The 18684-nt window shown below is 42.4% G+C and overlaps 1 protein-coding gene across 1 annotated transcript in view; it reads left to right on the top strand.

Annotated features, from left to right (window-relative positions):
• The window catches only part of LOC112671029 (beta-galactosidase-1-like protein 2), a 56775-nt gene that overhangs the window by 19736 nt on the left and 18355 nt on the right, over window positions 1-18684 (top strand). The window contains exons 8-10 of the mRNA XM_049109449.1: window positions 642-734; window positions 9882-9963; window positions 11039-11103. Coding sequence (XP_048965406.1) covers window positions 642-734; window positions 9882-9963; window positions 11039-11103 — 240 coding nt within the window. The remainder of the gene's footprint in view (window positions 1-641; window positions 735-9881; window positions 9964-11038; window positions 11104-18684) is intronic.

Genomic DNA, 18684 nt, shown 5'->3' with positions numbered 1-18684 from the left:
TTAGCAAAGAGAAGGTAATGTTAATAATGTAGGTGGAATGGAAAGAATGGAAGTAAGTAAAAGAGGAAATGAGAGAATAAGAAGTCAAGAGGGAGTACAGGAATATTTTAGAGTTTGTCTAAGTGAAAAGGGCAAAATAATGGGAACTGGAGAAGGAAGTGGTCCAGACAAGTTAATTTTAACAGAGGAATTTGAGTCAACCTAAATGATGATAGGAAAGGTTTAGTAAAAAAGGAGATGATGACACAGAAGACAGAAGGGTACTCCAAAAAGAGTGAAGTTCCTGAGAAGTGGGAAGGAGGTGAGACAACCTTTAGGATGACACTTGACTCATGTAACTGGTGCTAAGGTAGAAAGGATGAAGGTGGAGGTTTGAAGCATCATGCTTAATGCATTGAATTAGGAGGGAAAAGGGTGGGAGTCCATTGACAAGGAGTACTAGAAAAGGTAGGATTCTACGAGCAGTTGATTGCTGACTGCGGAGTGAGAGAAATTGCCTGAACTATAGTGTAATTGGAGTTGACTTTAGGAATATGTTATTTTTAGGGCACTCTAAATATGTGTGTGCAACAGCAGCTTGAGAAATCCAGCCTTTCCCACCAATAACTTCACTCTCAAACTCTCATCTCCTTGACCCTCAGTATGCAAAGGGAGGCCCCATCATTGCTGTGCAGGTTGAGAATGAATATGGTTCATATCATCAGGATAAAAGATACCTGAAATACATTAAAAAGGTAAGTGCTCCTTTAACTTTCCTCCATATTTACATATTTCTTATCTCACTTTGTGAGTCTGTGGAGCAAACATAGTCTGAGTAGCTACAGCTTGCATGATACCATGAGATATAAAGATGAATAAGGTCCTATTTAATTTTTCCATGCATTTGCATCCTAGCGAAGGGACAAGGAACTAACTACACACCTGTCATGTGAGGCAAAGAGTGATCTTAGAATAGTTTTCCTTTCTGTGAACATCACAGCTCTCTTTTGGTTGGTGTTTGTATAATATGTACTTTTCTGTCTTTTTACTTTCAGTTATTCTGGATTCATTTGCCTTAGGAACATACCTTGTAAGCAGTACATAATTAGAGTTTGTTTTGTTAATCCATCATGAAAATTCTTGTCTTTTAAATGAGGTATTTGGCTTATTTACGTATAATATAACTACTGATAGTTGTAGTTAAATTTACCATCCTGTTACTTTCTTTCTACTTGTCCTACCTGTCCTATGGCTCTTTTTCTCTTCTTTCTTTTTTTTTTTTCCTTCTTTTGGATTGGCAGTATTTTTTATTATTCCATTTTCTCCTGTATTAGCTTGTTAAGCATTTTTCACTTTTCTTTTAGTGCTGGCCATAGAAACTACTATTCACCTTAGAATTATTAATATCTAACATAAATTAGTGTGTTTGCCAGCTCCAAGGCAAAGAAAGCACCTGAGAACAGTTTAGTTGAATTTTCCCCTTTCTTTCTTTAGAACTTTTATTTCTTTTAATGCTATATATATATTTTAGACACACAAGTTATTATTTTTATTGTATGAAGTCGTTTAGATTTATGCACATAATTTTTTTTGTTGTTTTTCTTTCCTCTCTGTCTCTGAGCTTTATCTCTCTTATCATTTCCTCTGCTTAAGGAACACCTATTTGTACTTTTTTTGTTGCAGGTTTTATGTTGTTAACAAATTCTCTAACCTCTTGTTTACCTGAAAATGTGTCTAGCTCATCAATATTTTGAAGGCTGTTTGTATTATATGTAGAATTCTGGGTTGGCAGTTATTTTCTTTGATGATTATCTGGTGTACATTGTTTCTATTAAGAAGCCAGAGATAAATAAAATTACTGTTCCTTTGAAGGTAAAATGTCTTTTTCTTCTGGCTTCTTTTAAGATTTATTTTTTCATTTTCTTCAACTTCACTAAGATTTGGCTAGGTGTGGTTTTATTTCTACTTTTATTCTATTTACATTTGTCTGCACCCTTCACTATGTGGCTTGAAGTCTTTAATTGGTTTTGGAAAATATTCAGCAACTGTCAGCTTCATTTTCTCTCTCTCTTCTGGGACTTCTGTTATACAAAATTAGGTATTTTCTTCATAACTGTTTCTTGTTCTTTTTTGGATAATTTTTTCTTCATAATTTATGAATTTTCTCTGCAGCTTTGTCTAATTTGATGTTAAAACTAGTCTTAATTTCAGATTTCATGATTTTTAGTTCTAGAATTTTCATTTGATTCTTTTCCATAGTTTCCCTTTTTTGGCCAAAATTTTCCATTTTTTAAAAAATTCCTTGAACATATTATAGTTATTTCAAAGCTATGCTTAAGAGGCTTAATGTCTAATCTCCTATGTATCTGTTCTGTTGTCTGTTTTTCTCATGGTTTCAGTAAAGTAATACCTTCTGGTATGCCTAATCATTTTTCAATCCAATTTATTTCTGAAAACATGATTTAAATCATTTGAAACTATTCAGACAGATTTATTTTTGCTTCCAGAAAGTAATATGATTCAAAGCTGGGCTTTGTTTCTTATGAGAGCAAGTCTAATTCTTGTTTACCTTCTCTCCTAGAGGATAGCCCTTTGGGTCCCAGTTGAAAGCCTAGAATTGCTATGGCCCCTCCTCTACCTTGGCAGTCTATGAACTGCAATTTCTTTCCCTCCATCTCATAAATTGCTGGGGGATATGCTCAGCTTTTCAGCCACTCAACTGATGTTTGGGGAATCAGTGTCTCAAGGAAAAAGTGTAAGACGTGCCAGGTTCACCTCTCTAGGCCACCTGCCTCTCTGGAAATTTGACTCGTCAAGGCTTGCCTTGATATATATCCAGTATCTTCAAATAGGTTAATTTTTTTCCCAGTTCATCTAGTTGTTATTAGCAGGTCTGAGACAAAGTAGCCCACTGTCCCTAAAAGTGGAACCTGTTGTTATCCCTATGAGTCGTGGTCCATGAATTCTGATTAACACCTTTGTTATTTTCAAGTGCTCTAGTTTAGATGAAAAGTTATATGGTCACCTACCAATGAGCCATATTGCTTGCTTGGGGCTAGACACATGCACCATTGCATCTAAGAGAACCTATGGTGGTGGAAGGTTGACTTAATTAATATATGAAATGCTGTCTCCCTGGTTAGTTGAGAGAGGGAGGGAGGCAAGATGGCAGAAAAGTAGGGGGCCTCGTTTCATCCGGTCCCTTAAATTTAGCTACTTAACTCTCAAATCATTCTGAACACCTATGAATTCAACCTGATATGTAAGGAAAGAATTGCTGGAATTCTACAAATAGAAAAGTGACCACTTTTTGCAAGGTAGGAGGTGTGGCGGAGTGAACCTGAGGGACATATGAGAAGACAAAGGCGATGGGAGCAAGCCTCTGTAAGCTGGCTCCTATTAAGTGATAATGCCCCGGAGCACAGAACCAGAGCTTTTAGAAGTCTGCTCCAGTGAGAGACATCCCTCCCTAAAGGCGCTCAAGTGGCGAAGCAGGGCAGAGTACCAGGTAGGACAGTGTGGCCTCAGGATCCTTGGGGCCACACAAAGAAGGGGTGCTTGAGCTGCAGAGTTCTCACTACTGGGGCGGGGAAACCAGCTGTGGTCAGGGAATCCAGGAGTGGGCTCTCAGTTTGCCATAAACCACAAAGTGTGGCACAAGCGGGTGACTCTCTCTGGGGAGCCCTGCAAGCAACAGGCCCGTGGTGACCTTCCTCCCCACCTCCAGGGGGTTTGGAGAGGCTGTGCTCTGTAGGCATCTGCAAAGTTTGGTGCACACAAAGGTGCAGACTACTTTTCCCTCAGGGTTTGTTAAAAAGAAGGGCTGTGATCTTTCAGCTCCAGAGTGCACCTATTTTTATTTTCATCCTCTAAAGCAGCAAGTAAGGCCTTTGGGGAACAAAAGCCACATAGAGCAACCCAAAGCAGCTTACACTGAGCCTGGCCCCCTGGTAATGCAACTCCACCCTGGCAAAGACACCCGACAATCAGAGCAGCAGGCCCCTCCTCTAGAAGACCAGCTGGAACATGAGGCGGAACATGAGTTTACAGGCACACAGAACTGCAAAACTCTAGCACTAGGGGAAAATAGTATATAGATTTTGGGATTTTTTTCCCCCCTCATGTTTCTTTTATCTTTCAGTTTAAAGTTTTCCTTTTCAACTAGTTTCTTGTTTTATCAACTCTTTGTTTGTAAGTCTTTTTTTTTCACTTTCATCTTTTACAATTGCATTTTATAGATATTTTCTTCATTTTTGGCTTTCTTTCAGTGTATTCAATTCTGAGATTTAGTGTCTTCTAACAAATATACCAAAATACACCCAGGACCAAGTGGAACACTCTGTTGTGTCCACTTGGGAGGTTATGTTCTCCCCCCCCCTTTTTTCTTTTTCTTTTCTTTTTTTTTTAAAGATTTTATTTGTTTATTCATAGAGACAGAGACAGAGAGGGGGCAGAGGCACAGGCAGAGGGAGAAGCAGGCTCCACTCAGGGAGCCCGACGTGGGACTCGATCCAGAGTTCCCAGGATCACACCCCGGGCTGCAGGCGGCGCTAAACCACTGTGCCACCAGGGCTTCCCTCTTTTTCTTTTCTTTTTTGGTTTCTGACACCTTCAGATTTGTCTAGTGTGTATTTTGTGTAGGTCGTGATTGATATTTTTGCTTTTGTTCTCTTCATTCTTCTCTGGGAAAAATGACTAGAGATAATTCACAATGAAAGAACCACAGACAGATCTAATTGGTATGGATATAAGTAATATGTCAGAGTTGGAATTCAGGATAATGATTATAAAGTTATTAGCTGGGCTTGAAAAAAGCATAAAGACACTAGAGAATCTCTTAGTGCAGAAATAAAATCTAATCAAGCTGAAGTTAAAAATGCTTTACCTGAGATGCAGTCTGAAATAGATGTTCTAATAGCTAGAGTAGATGAAGCACAAGAGGGTAAATTAAATAGAAGACTAGATGATGGAAAGGAAGAAAGCTGAGAAAACGAGGAAAAAAAAAAAAAACAGTTGATGGACCATGCAGGGAGGCTTTGAGAAATCAGAGATACAATAATGTGAAACAATGTTAGAATTACTGGGGCCCCTGAAAAAGAATAAAGAGAGAGAGAGAGAGAGAGAAGATAATATTTGAGCAAATCATAACTAATCTGGGGAAGGAAACAGGCATTCAAATCCAAGAAGTAGAGAGAATCCCTCTGAAAATTAATAAAGATAGATCAACATTCCACCATATAATAGTGAAGCTTTTTCAAAAAGCAAATTTCAAAAATAAAGAGAAAATCCTGAAAGCAGGTTGAGATAAGAGATTCCTAACGTAGAGGGGGAGAAATATTAGATTAACAGCAGACCTATCCACAGAGACCTGGCAGGCCAGAAAAGGCTGACATGATATATTCAGAGTACTAAATGAGAAAAATATGCAGCAAAGAATACTTTATGCAGCAAGGCTGTTGTTCAGAATGGAAGGAGAGATAAAGAGTTCCCAGGACAAACAGAAACTAAAAGAATTCACGAACACTAAACTAGCCCCACAAGAAATATTAAAGGGGATCCTATAAGTGAAGAGAAAGCCCAAAAATAACAGACCAGAAAGAGAAAGAGACAATCTACAGGGCTTTCACAAGTAATACAATGGCATTAAATTAATATCTTTCGATGGTTACTCTGAATGTAAATGGGCTAAATGCTACAATCAAAAGATACAGGGTTATCAAACTGGATAAAAAAGCAAGACCCATCTATTTGCTGTCTACAAGAGACTCATTTTAGACTTAAAGTTGCCTCTAGATTGAAAGTGAGGAGATGGAGCCATTTATCATACAAATGCACATCAAAAGAAAGCTAGGGTAGGAATCCTCATATTAGACAAACTAGATTTTAAACCAAAGACTGTAATAAGAAATGAAGAGGGACACTATATCATAATTAAAGGGTCTATCCAACAAGAAGATATAATTATAAATATTTATACATCTAACTTGGGAACAGCCAATTATATAAACCAATTAATAAAAAATTAAACACATTGATAATAATCAATATTGATTATGAGGGACTTTAACACCCCACTCATAGCCATGGACAGATAATCTAAGCAAAAGATCAATAAAGAAACAAGGGCTTTGAATGACACACTGGACCAGATGGACTCCACAGTTATATACAGAGCATTCCATTCTAAAGCAACTGAATACACATTTTTCTCAAGTGCCCATGGAACATTCTCCAGAATAGATTATATAATGAGTAACAAATCAGGTCTCGATACCAAAAGATTGGAAACAAGAGGAAATTTGGAAGGAACTCAAACACTTGGTGGTTAAAGAGTATCCTACTAAAAACATGAATGAGTCAACCAGAGATTTAAAGAATTAAAAGAATTCATGGAAACAAATGAAAACACAACTGTACAAAACCTTTGGGGTATACCAAAGGTGGTCCTAAAAGGGCAGTACTTAGCAATATAAGCCTTTTTCAAAAAATTAGGAAGCTCTCAAACACACAAGCTAATCTTACACCTAAAGGAGCTGGAGAAAGAACAGCAAATAAAACCTAAACCAAGCAAGAAAAGAGAATAATAAAGATTATAGCAGAAATCAATGAAATAGAAACCAAAAGAATAGGAGAACAGATCAATGAAACTAGTTCTTTAGAAGAAGAATTGATTAAAAAAATAAAATAAAATCAGTTAACCCCTGGCCAGACTTGTCAAAAAGGAAAGAGAAAGGATTAAAATTAATAAAATCATGAATGAAAGAGGAAAGCTCTGGATCAACACCAAGGAAATACAAACAATTTTAAGAACATATTATGAGCAATTATATGCCAACAAATTAGGCAATCTGGAAAAAAAAATGGATTCATTCCTGGAAATTTATAAGCTACCAAAACTGAAACAGGAAGAAATAGAAAACCTGAGCAGACCCATAACCAGCAAGGAAATTGAAGCAGTTATCAAAAATCTCCCAATAAACAGGAGTCCAGACGGCTTCCCAGGGGAACTCTACCAAACATTTAAAGAAGAATTAATACCTCTTCTTCTGAAGCTGTTTCAAAAAACAGGAAGGGAAGGAAAACTGCCAAAACTCGTTCTGTGAGGCCAGGGTTACCTTGATCCCAAAGCCAGACAGACACCCCAACAAAAAAGGAGAATTGAAGACCAATATCCCTGATGAGCTCGGATGTCAAAATTCCCACCAAGATACTAGCCAATAGGATCCAACAGTACATTAAAAGGATTATTCACCACAACCAAGTGGGATTTATCCATGGGCTGCAAGATTGGTTCAACATTCACAAATCAATTATCATGATACGTCACATTAATAAAAGAAAGCACAAGAATCATATGATCCTCTCAATTGGTACAGAAAAAAGAATTTGCCAAAATATATCCTTTCTTGAATAAAACTCTCCACAATTTAGGGATAGAGGGAACATACCTCAAATCATAAAAGCTATGTACAAAAAGTCCACAGGGAATATCATTCTCAATGGGGAAACCCTGGGAGCCTTTCCCCTAAGGTCGGGAACACGACAGGGATGCCCACTCCCATCTCTGTTGCTCAACATAGTACTGGAAGTCCTAGCCTCCGCAGTCGGACAACAAAAAGAAATAAAAGGCATTCAAATTGGTAAAGAAGTCAAACTTTCACTCTTCACAGATGACATGATACTTCACCTCAAAATTGCTAGAACTCTTAGCAATTCCACAATGTGACAGGATATAAAGTCAACACATGGAAATCAGTTGCATTTCTATACACTAACAATGAGACTAAAGAAAGAGAAATTAAGAAAGAAATTTACAACTGCACCAAAACCATAAGATACCTAGGAATAAACCCAACCAAATAGGTAAGAGGTCTGTACTCTACAAACTACAGAACACTTATGAAAGAAATGGAGTAACGCACAAAGAGATGGGAAACAGGCCATGCTCATGGATTAGAAGAACAGATGTTGTGAAATGTCAGTGCTCCCCATGGCAACCTACACATTCAGTGCAAGCCCTATCACAATACCATGGACTTTCTTCACAGAGTCGGAACAAATAATCCTAAGGTTTGTGTGGAATCAGAAAAGACCCCGAATAGCCAGAGGAATATTGAAAAAGAAAACCATAGCTGGGCGCATCACAATGCCAGATTTCAGGTCGTACTACAAAGTTGCGATCATCAAGACAGTGTGGTCCTGGCACAAAAACAGACACATAGATCAATGGAACAAAATAGAGAATCCAGAAATGGACCCTCAACTCTATGGTCAACTAACACTTGACAAAGTAGGAAAGACTATCCACTGGAAAAAGGACAGTCTCTTCAATAAATGGTGCTGGGAGAATTGGACAGCCACGTGCAGAAAAATGAAACTGGACCATTCTCTTACATGAGACACAAAGATAAACTTAAAATTGATGAAAGATCTAATTGTGAGACAAGATTCCATCAAAATTGGAGAGGAGGACACAGGCAGCAACCTCTTCAACCTCGGCCACAGCAGCTCCTTGTTAGACACATTTCCAAACACAAAGGAAATAAAAGCAAAGATGAACTATTGGACTTGATCAAGATAAAAATACTTCTATACAGCAAAGGAAACGGCAAAATAAAAAGCAACCTATGGAATGGGAGAAGATATTTGCAAACGACGTATCAGATGAAGGGCTGGTATCCAAGATCTATAAAGAACTCATTAAACTCAACACCGAAAATCCAAATAATCCAGTCAAGAAATGGGCAGAATGGGCATCCCGGGTGGCTCAGCGTTTTAGCGCCACCTTCAACCCAGAGCCTGATCCTGGAGACCCAGGATCGAGTCCCACATCGGGCTCCCTGCATGGAGCCTGCTTCTCCCTCTGCCTGTGTCTCTGCCTCTCTCTCTCTCTCTCTGTGTGTGACTATCATAAATAAATAATAAAAAAAAAATTAAAAAAAAAAAAAAAAGAAACCTGTAACGGTAGGAGGCCTACTGAGGGTTGCTGGACGGTGGGGGACGAGGGGACTTGGTGATCTGGTGATGGCGTGAAGGGCGCGCGTGATGTGACGGGCACCGAGGGCTCTCCGCGGCTGACGAGTGGAGTCTCGAGCGCTGCGGTGTGCTACGTGCTGGCGAATTGCATTGAATAAAAAAGGAACCCGCTGCTCCTTGTGCTCGTTCTGCTCACCTCTCAGGCTTCCCGCCTTTCCCAGGAGTTGGGCCGAAGCAGACCACCCTTCCTACCCGGCAAGCGGCTCTGGTGTAATTGCAGGAACAGTTTACCTTCCAGATCTTGTGACCCACAGGCCCAGGAAGGGGGACCTTTGGCCGTTCTCCGTGCTCAGGGCCGCAGTCTCAGTATTTTATCTTAAAACAGATCCGTGTCTTCACCTTTTCTCTTTCTCTTTGAAAGTAGAGGCCTTAAAGGCTCACCTGCAACAAGTATGGCCACACACTGGCTAAACCAAGATTGACCAGAGCTTGCCATTGACCAAAGGGCCGCCAGCAGTTGTGCGTGTTCCCTGGTCATCCCGTGGGTGGGTCCTCGGCGTGTGGTCACCCTGAGCGCGGCGGAGGGCGACCGTCTGCTCTCTGGCGCGCTGGCCAGATTCTCTGATGACTACGGCTCGGGTCCTTAGGGGAAGGCGCTGGGCTAAGGTGAGTGCGAACCGTCCCCTGCTTCTTCCTCTAGGCGGGACATTTGCATTGTCGGTTTGGTGTCCCCGAGTGTGGCTGAGGCAGGGGTGACATTTTTGTTCCAATTTACTAACTTACAAGTAGTTGGATGGGGAATTCAGCCTTTTTCTCCACTTCCCAGTATCATTCCAGTATTTTTATCACCATGATTTTTCTTCCTAGAGAGAAGGCATCCCATGGGACCAGAGACAGTCCGTTTACCTTACCGACTTTCTCCCCAGGCCCTGGTTACAAGAGGGATTAAGGTGTTGCTTATGACCGGAGATGACGGAGAAGCGCTGACCAGAGGCCACTTGACTCAGGGTACAACTTCTCTTTTCTCTGTCTCCTGTACCGTGAGGTCGGAAACACAACAGCGGTCCTTCTGATGCTTTTATTTCTCCATTTCCCATGCATGAGGCCCCATAGGTTTTTGGGACTTTTGTTTTTAAAGATTTTATTTACTTGAGTGAGAAAAAGAGAGACAATGTGAGTAGGGGGAGGGGTAGAGAAGCAGATTCCCCACTGAGCGCAGAGGCTGATGCCCCGATCCTGGGACCCCGAGATCACAACTGGGGCTGAGGTCGGCCGCTTCCCTGCCTGAGCCACGCAGGTGCCCTGGGGCCCCATAGTTTTTAGGAAAAAGTGGTGGGGCTGAGGTAGGGAGCCAGTGCTTCCATCTCCACGTCCGCAGCCATTACGTCCAGAGCAACAGCAACGCAGAGCACTTGCTCCGTCCTCTCCAGTGCTTAGTGGCCAGAGTGGGGCCTGGCCGGGGTCAGCGTGAAGAACAACAGGGAGTGGAGACAGCGGTAGAGAAAGGGCTGCCTTGGCCTGAGCCCAGGAGCTCAGGGGGCAGATACGCTTGGGGAATGAATGTGGTAGATAAACATGGAATCGGATCATAAGGAGGAAATGTGGATTGATACTTAGGGAAATGGAAGGAGGTGACAAGCCAAGAAGTAGAGCGGGAGGGCAGTGCCCCGGCCCTTCCACTGGCCGCCTGTTAGGCGCGTTGTCCTCTGCTGATGGCCCCCCTTTGGCGCCCCTCATCTTGCAGGAAGGCAGGTCAGTGTTCTGAGTTGGAAGCCAAGGAGCCTGCAGTGAAGCCCAGGTCCTTGGCTGGTCACCCCTAGGCTATGGCTCCGCTTGGCCCTCATGTATCATCAGCATACACCACCCTTCTCACTGTCTGGGGCTCATTTAAATGCTGAATGAAGGGAGGCGTGTGAAAGCACTTTGTCTGAAGCAAGTGGGCATCCGCCTCTTTAGTGCTAACCTCCACGCACGAAGTGTTCACAGGAAGAGCGCGAGGGCCCCGGGGGAGGACCTGGAAGCGTGGGGCCTCTGCCCAGCGGCGCCCGTGCAGGACCTGGCGTGATACCCCTTCCCTCCACAGCACTCTCCACCGTTCACATGAGACACATAAAGAAAGAGACTTACGACACGCTCTTCTCACTCCAGGTAAGGACATTGCAGAGACGGGAGCTGTTCTGATTCTTGCTCATGCGAGGACCTTTTAGCTCATTTTTGGGGGGGAGGGACATTCTCATCAGGGATTAGTTCAATGAAAACTCGGATCTGTTAGACCCTTGAAATGCCTGCACTTGGTGGTTTGCGGTGGAACTGAATAAAACCCCAGTGCTTACAATGCCTGGCCCATTGCCCCGTAGAAGGACATGGAACGAGAAGCATTGCCTGCCAGCAGGGCAGCATCGGTAGGAATCCTCACAGCAGTCCAGGGGCTATGCCCGCCCAAACTGATAGCTCAAGTTTCAGGGAATGGGAGCCCTCCTGGCAGAGAAGCCTCAGTCTTGGGAGAGGAACCAAGTGGTACCCCTGTCACAGCCCCATGGGTGCAGATTCTGGGTGTCCTACAGGGAACTCTTGGTTCCAAGATACACTGCAGGCAGGAAGCTGTGTTTCTAGTTGGATTTGTCTAGGATTCATAGTCGTCCAACCCAGATACAGTTTGCTAATCAGAGGCCATTTTAACCAGAACGATCTACCTGATAGTGTGGATAACATTCTGCCTTGATCTGGTTTTCAAGTGGACCTGAAGTCAGTTTGCATGGGCCAAGACAGAGGTTTATGTTAACCCTTCATTCATGGCCCCATCCACCTGTAACTATTTCTGATCCAGTGAGAAAGACATGGGTGTAAATAAACACAAGATAGGAAATGCTACTTGTAGTAAAACTATTAGTGGGTAACTGGAGATCAGAGGGTAGCATTGGCTTCTAGCATCAGCTGAGATCCGTGGTTACTTGCTTCACTTTGCACAGGACTGAGATATGTGGTATTAGGAACAAAAAAGCATCTGTTAGTTGCCGTCCATATAAAATAATGCCTGGGGTTCTAAAAACTGTCAAATCCCTGATTCTCCTCCCTGTAGTCTAAGACAGCACTAAGATTTAGAGAAGAGTACAAAGGGATGGGTATCCAGCCTTCGGATGACTGGGCAAAAATCAGGAAGCAGTACAAGTAGCTGAGAGACGTGCAGGGGTTGGGGCGAGTGCACTCCAAGAGAAGAGGAGGAGGGACTATAATTCCCAGCAGAGTCCACACTGAAATATATGCTAATAACATTGATCATGGAAGAAGAATGAGGAGGCAATAAAACCGGTGGAATCCAGAGTTAGAAGTGGTAGGCTGTCTGTAATTAGCAAAGTGCTGAAAATGAGGTCATTGTTTTATTCATTGAGTCAGCCAGTAAATGTTTTTAGCATCTACTATGTGCCACTTAGGCACTTTTCAGGTCATTGTGTATAAAGTAGTGAACGAGGGCAGCCCTGGTGGCTCAGTGGTTTAGCGCCTCCTTCAGCCCAGGGTGTGATCCTGGAGACCCGGGATTGAGTCCCACGTCGGGCTCCCTGCATGGAGTCTGCTTCTCCCTCTGCCTGTCTCTGCTTCTCTCTCTCTCTGTGTCTCTATGAATAAATAAAATCTTAAAAAAAATAAAGCAGTGAATGAGATCTCTAAAAGCAGAGGTTTTGGAGCTTATATTTTAGTGATAAGAGACAGACAATAAACAAATGAAGGCAAATGTAGAGTATGAGGTAGTACTCTCTCTAGAGTAAGAGCTAGAAAAACATTAGATGATAACATTTATATACATGTTTTTGCCTTATTATTCTTCCCAATTTTTTATGTTTTTTTTTTTTAAGATTGTATTTATTTATTCATGAGAGACCCAGAAAGAGGCAGGGACACAGGCAGAGGGAGAAACAGGCTCCTTGCAGGGAGCTGGATGTGGGACTCGATCCCAGGACCCCGAGGTCACGCCCTGAGCTGAAGGCAGACGCTCAACCACTGAGCCACCCAGGGATCCCTTCATGTTTATTTCTTAAATCACCATGTAAAAACCTATTGATCTTATTCTCATTTTGCAGATGAGGAAACTGCGGTTTAGAAAGGTTGAAGTACTGATTTGAGATCACATGTGAATAATCATGAAATAGAATAACCTGGGCTTAAACCCAAAAGTGCTGCCTCCAGATCCTGTGCTCTTCTCACTTTCTTATATCATCCACCATTAAGTTCCTTCTGTGGTGAGGGAGCAGTCATAGGAATTAAGTAGTGGAAGTTCGTTGTAATTTATTTTCAGTGCATTTCTTATGTGAGAAAGTGAACACGAGAGAAACACGATTCTTAGGACAGATGTAACCGAATATGGGGAGAAAGCAGAGCTTTTGAACACCTCGTTTGTTTTTGTGCTCTCGGTCAAAGAGCTGCTTCTCCGACTGGACAAAGTAGAGCCTACATAGTTAAAGGGGAGCAAAAGCATGAAGTGGATGAAAAGTTAGATGTTTCAACTTTAGATCAGAATGAGCACATTGTTTTGAGTGGGTCCCTCGTGCCAGGTCCTGTGCTAGGCTCTGGGTGTAGACTGGTGATCAAACAGGTGCCTTCCTTGTCCTTGTCGGGGCTCTGTCGTTGGCTCTGTTCTGACTGGTATCTGCTATGTCACAGTAGGCTGAAGTCAACACAGAGTAATTATAAAGTCCCTGCATTAAAATTAAGAACAAAACAACAGCAACAAAGCTGAAATACCAAAATACAGACAGGAAGAGATCCATTCTGATAACAGTTTATATGAAAGACACTTAGGATGCTATCGGTGGCAGCCTTCACGTAAGTCAAATCTGTGGCATCTACTGCCAATAGTTTTGAAAGCTTGAATTTTATTACTATGAGTGACATTACAACATTTCTTCATACTGGTAGGAGCATGTTTGAAATATTTGTTTTTCTGCTCAGAACGTTGTGCCTTAGGAGATATTTTACTGAAGTGGAATGCTTCCAGGAATTATAAATCAGGATTTCTCTAAAAATAAATGGAAGGAACTGAGAGTGTAGTTTGGAGTGAAAGTGTTTGGAGGGACACAGGAGACTCCTGAACTCCCAGACGTCCAGCCACCCGTAAGCAATTCTCTCTGAAACAGGTCCAGAAACTAGCTGAGTGACTATACGTACTGTGAGAATGAGAAAATACCCACATCAAAATAGGTGAGAAAGGCTAGACACATTCTCACCATAAACCTCACCCCCATACAGTGCCACAGTCGAGAGGGTATCCCTAACTCCTAGCTACTCCCTGAGGAGTGAAAGACTGGGACCACACATTGAGCACCCCAACTTTCAAGACTTCCATTGGAGGTGTGGGCTTCCAAACACCTAGCTCTGAAAGCTGTGCCATGAGACCCACAAGACTATAAGAAAAGAAGCAGTTGTGGTCTCGTGAGCACTAATCATGATTGACCCCCACCCCCACCCGTCAGGGCTTAGCACAGAGGGAAAGGCAAAATCATCCGTCTTCCAGTCAGTCCCTGAAGAGGTACATCTGCATACTTTAAAAGTTGCTGCCTGAAGGCCAGCCTTCTAATTTCGCGGGCCACTAAAGGCCGGCTGCAGTCTTCCCAGTCCTGGAAAGCTGGCAGACACTTCTCGCACCTTCTTTTCAGTTCACTCCAGTCATAAAATCAAGTCCCCAGAATCTCCGTGGAAGGAGCTTGTGAACACATCTGGGACCTAGCTTTTGCAGCAGTGACCTGAGGAACAGGCTGCTGGATCACCTGGTTCTAGTAGCCAGTGGGGCCTGTGCTCATGGGTACTGCAGCAACAGACCAAACAAAAAGTCCTTAACAAGCACAGAAGCACCTCCTGCCCACACTGTGGCTGTGTATACCTGGGCCCAGAACAGAGGAACAAGCTACAATGTGCCCATCGCCCTGTGTGTCCCTGGAAGGAGCTTGCTGATTGTCATCTTCTCCTTTGGAACATGGTCAGTTCTTGGCACACACTCAACTACTGCGAGCCATTAAAATACAAAAAGATTGGGATCCCTGGGTGGCGCAGCGGTTTAGCGCCTGCCTTTGGACCAGGGCGCGATCCTGGAGACCCAGGATTGAATCCCACGTCAGGCTCCCGGCATGGAGCCTGCTTTTCCCTCTGCCTATGTCTCTGCCTCTCTCTCTCTCTCTCTGTGTGTGTGACTATCATAAATAAATAAAAAATTTTAAAAAATACAAAAAGATTGCTTGGACAACCACACAAGTTTGAGAGGCAGCCAGGAACTTAGGTTGGGCTGATCTCCTACGTGAGATCATTCTGTCAAGGGGGTGAGAGAATGCTATTTTATCTAAGCACAGAAAGTGACAGAGTCAAAGAAAATGAAAGAAACAGAAGAATAAGCTCCAAACAGAAGAAGAAACTCCAGAAATAGATCTTAATGAAATGTAAATAAGTGTTTGCCTTATAGAGTTCGAAATAATCATCATAGCGATACTTACTGAGGTCAAGAGGGCAATGCATGTGCAAAGTGAGAACTTTCAGCAAAGTTCCAAACAAATCATAGAGCTGAAGAATACAATACTGAACTGAAAGAGTCAATAGAGAGGCTCAATAGAGACTCGATGAAGTGAAAAAAATGGATCTGCAAACTCGAAGGCATTCATACTCGAAGACAGGGCAGTAGAATTCATCCAATCTTAAGAGAAAGAGAAAAAAGAATGAAAAGTGTGCTGAAAGCATAGGGGATTTATGGACATCTGGGCTCTTGCCATAGTTTGGCTATTCTGGAGATTGCTGCTATGAACATCGGGGTGCAGGTGCCCCTGCAAATCAGTATGTTTGTTTCCTTTGGATAAATCCCCAGTAGTGCAATTGCTGGGTCGTAGGGCAGCTCTATTTTTAAAATTTGAGGATCCTCCACAGTTTCCCAGCGTGGCTGCACCAGTTCACATTCCCACCAACAGTGCAGGAGGGTTCCCCTTTCTCCACATCCTCTCCAACATCTGTTGTTTCCTGAGTAGTTAATTTTAGCCATTCTGACAGGTGTCAGGTGGGATCTCATTGTGCTTTTGACTTATATTTCCCTAATGATGAGGGATGTCAAGCCATGTGTCTGTTGGCTATTTGTAGATCTTCCTTGGAAAAAGGTTTGCGATAATTTGTTCAAATAAACCTTTTGTCCCTCTCTTGCCCTCTTCATCTTCTGGGGCCCAATTATCTGGATATTATTTTGCTTTTATGGAATTGCTGAGTTCTGAAAGTCTCCTTTCACGATATAGGAGTTGTCTTTTTTCTTTTCAGCTTCCTTATTTTCCATCATTTTGTCTTTAATTATCAGTGACTCTTTCTTCTGCCTCATTTATCCTCGCTGTTAACCCCTCGATTTGTGACTGCATCTCAGTAATGGCATTTTAAATTTTGGCCTGATTAGATTTTACTTATTTATTTATTTATTTATTTATTTATTTATTTATTTATTATTTTTATTTTTATTTTTATTTATTTATTTTTTTATCCCCAGCAGTGCAATTGCTGGGTCTTATTAGATTTTAGTTCTTTTATTTCTATAGTAAAAGATTCTCTAGTGTCTTCTATGCTTTTTTTCAAGCCCGGCTAATATCTTTATAATCATTGTTTTAAATTGTAGTTCTGGGATGCCTGGGTGGCTCAGTGGTTGAGCATCTGTTTTTGGCTCAGCTTGTGATCTCGGGGTCCTGGGATCGAGTCCTACATTGGCTTCCCCGCAGGGAGCCTGCTTCTCCCTCTGCCTGTGTCTCTGCCTCTCTCCCTGTGTCTCTCATGAATAAATAATAAAATCTTAAAACAAAAACTATAGTTCAGACATTTTACTTATATCCATATTGATTAAATCCCTGATGCCAAGTATTACCTACTGTTCTTTCTTTTGGGGCAAATTTCTTGGTCTAATTATTGTTTCCAGAAGGGAAAAGAGGAATGAAAAAAAAAGAAAAGAAAAGAAAAACAGTAAAAACAGTGATAAGAACAACAACAACAAAAACTTCAGGAGGTGTTTCTGGTACATGCTGTGTACACTCTGCTCTTGTCTTTTGGCTACTCTTTCCACTGGTCCTTCCACCACAGAACTCTTCCTTGCTTATAGTGGTTGTAGTGAGGAGTGTTTGGACCTTTAGGTAGGTGTCCTTTTGTTTGTCGAGATAAGCCTGCAAAAGAGAGAAAGAAAAGAAGAAAAAACACAAAGACAAACAAAAATCAAACAAAAAAGACTGGTCCAAGACAAGAGAAAAGGAAATGGAACAAAAATGCAAACAAAGAGATAAACAATAAGCTATAAATAAGCCTGATTCTTTTTTTTAAATATTTATTTATTTATTTATTTATTTATTTATTTATTTATTTATTTATGATAGACAGAGGGAGAGAGAGAGAGAGAGGCAAAGAGGCAGAGACACAGGAGGAGGGAGAAGCAGGCTCCATGCCGGGAGCCCGACGTGGGACTCAGTCCCGGGACTCCAGGATCACGCCCTGGGCCAAAGGCAGGCACTAAACCGCTGAGCCACCCAGGGATCCTCAATAAGCCTGATTCTTAAAAAGAAAAAAGGAAGAAAGAGAAGGGAAAGGAAAAGAGAGAGAGAGAGAACAGGAGCCTGACCTGAAAAATAAGAGAAGGAAACAAATGGACCAACAAATGAACAATAGATTATAAACATTGATACAAAAATATAATAGTAAAGAGAAATATATATATATATTTATATATTTATAAAATAAAGGGTAAAGAATAAAAAAATTAAGAAATGTAAAAAAAATTTTTTCAATTTTTTAAAAATTAAGAAAACAGGACAAAAAAGAAAAAAGAAAGAAAGAAAAAGGAAGCAAGCCTGGTCCTATTTCCCTGGAAGCTGATGTTTTGGAGCTTTCTTTAATCAATAGACTTGGTAGATGTGGTGGCTTGTGCTGTTCTGAGGGAGAGGCCTGCTGGGCAGGCCCACAAGCTGGCTGGCCCTTGTGAAGATGCTCCTGCCAAGTGCAGGGGAGCAGGGTTTAGTGTAGGGGACTCCAGCCCCCACTGGGGGTGCTCTCTGACTATGCTAGTGGGGTAGAGGAGAGGGGAGTGGTGGAGGAGCAAGAGTATGGGGTCACCCTACCCTCTTGTCCCTGGGGAGCAGAACTCCAGGCCACCACTGTTCAGGAGGACCTTTTAGAAAAGCAGACAATGTCCTGTGCCCCAGGCTTTCATCAGTTCCCTGTCCTTACCCTCTCTGTGCCTGCGCCATTGGCACAGCCAGCACCACAGGTCTCCTGCATTTTATCTCTGGCTGGTGGCTGGAATTCAAAACTCCAAGTTTTAAAGTCCAGGTGAGGTGTGGGCCCACTCCTGTGCCCTAGAGGAGAGGCTCCAGGCATTCCCAGCACCATCCTGACCCCAGAAAGCTGTCGCACAGTGTACGCAGAAGCTACAGTTTATTGTAATGCTCAGCAAAAAGCTGGAACCAGGTTATTGGGCATCTGCACTCAACTCAGTCCCCTACTCCCTTCTGTTCCAGAAAAGCGGTCACAGAGGCTTGAATCTGTGGTGGCAGACAGGGAAAGTGGCGGCCAGGTTACCTGCAGTCTGCTCCTGTCTCTGCTTTCTGCTTAATTCTGCCACAGAAAAGCAGCCACTGGGTGTGCAACACAGGATTTAAGCCTACGTGACTCACAGCAAAACGTTGTTGAGGGATTTTCTGCCCTCTGCACACACCTCTGACCCTACTATTGAGCACCACTCAG

The sequence above is a fragment of the Canis lupus genome, chromosome 5, assembly GCF_003254725.2.
Source record: "Canis lupus dingo isolate Sandy chromosome 5, ASM325472v2, whole genome shotgun sequence".
In the NCBI taxonomy this organism is placed as follows: domain Eukaryota; kingdom Metazoa; phylum Chordata; class Mammalia; order Carnivora; family Canidae; genus Canis; species Canis lupus.
Note: the sequence above shows the minus strand (reverse complement) of the source record. Positions and strands in the feature narration are given on the sequence as shown.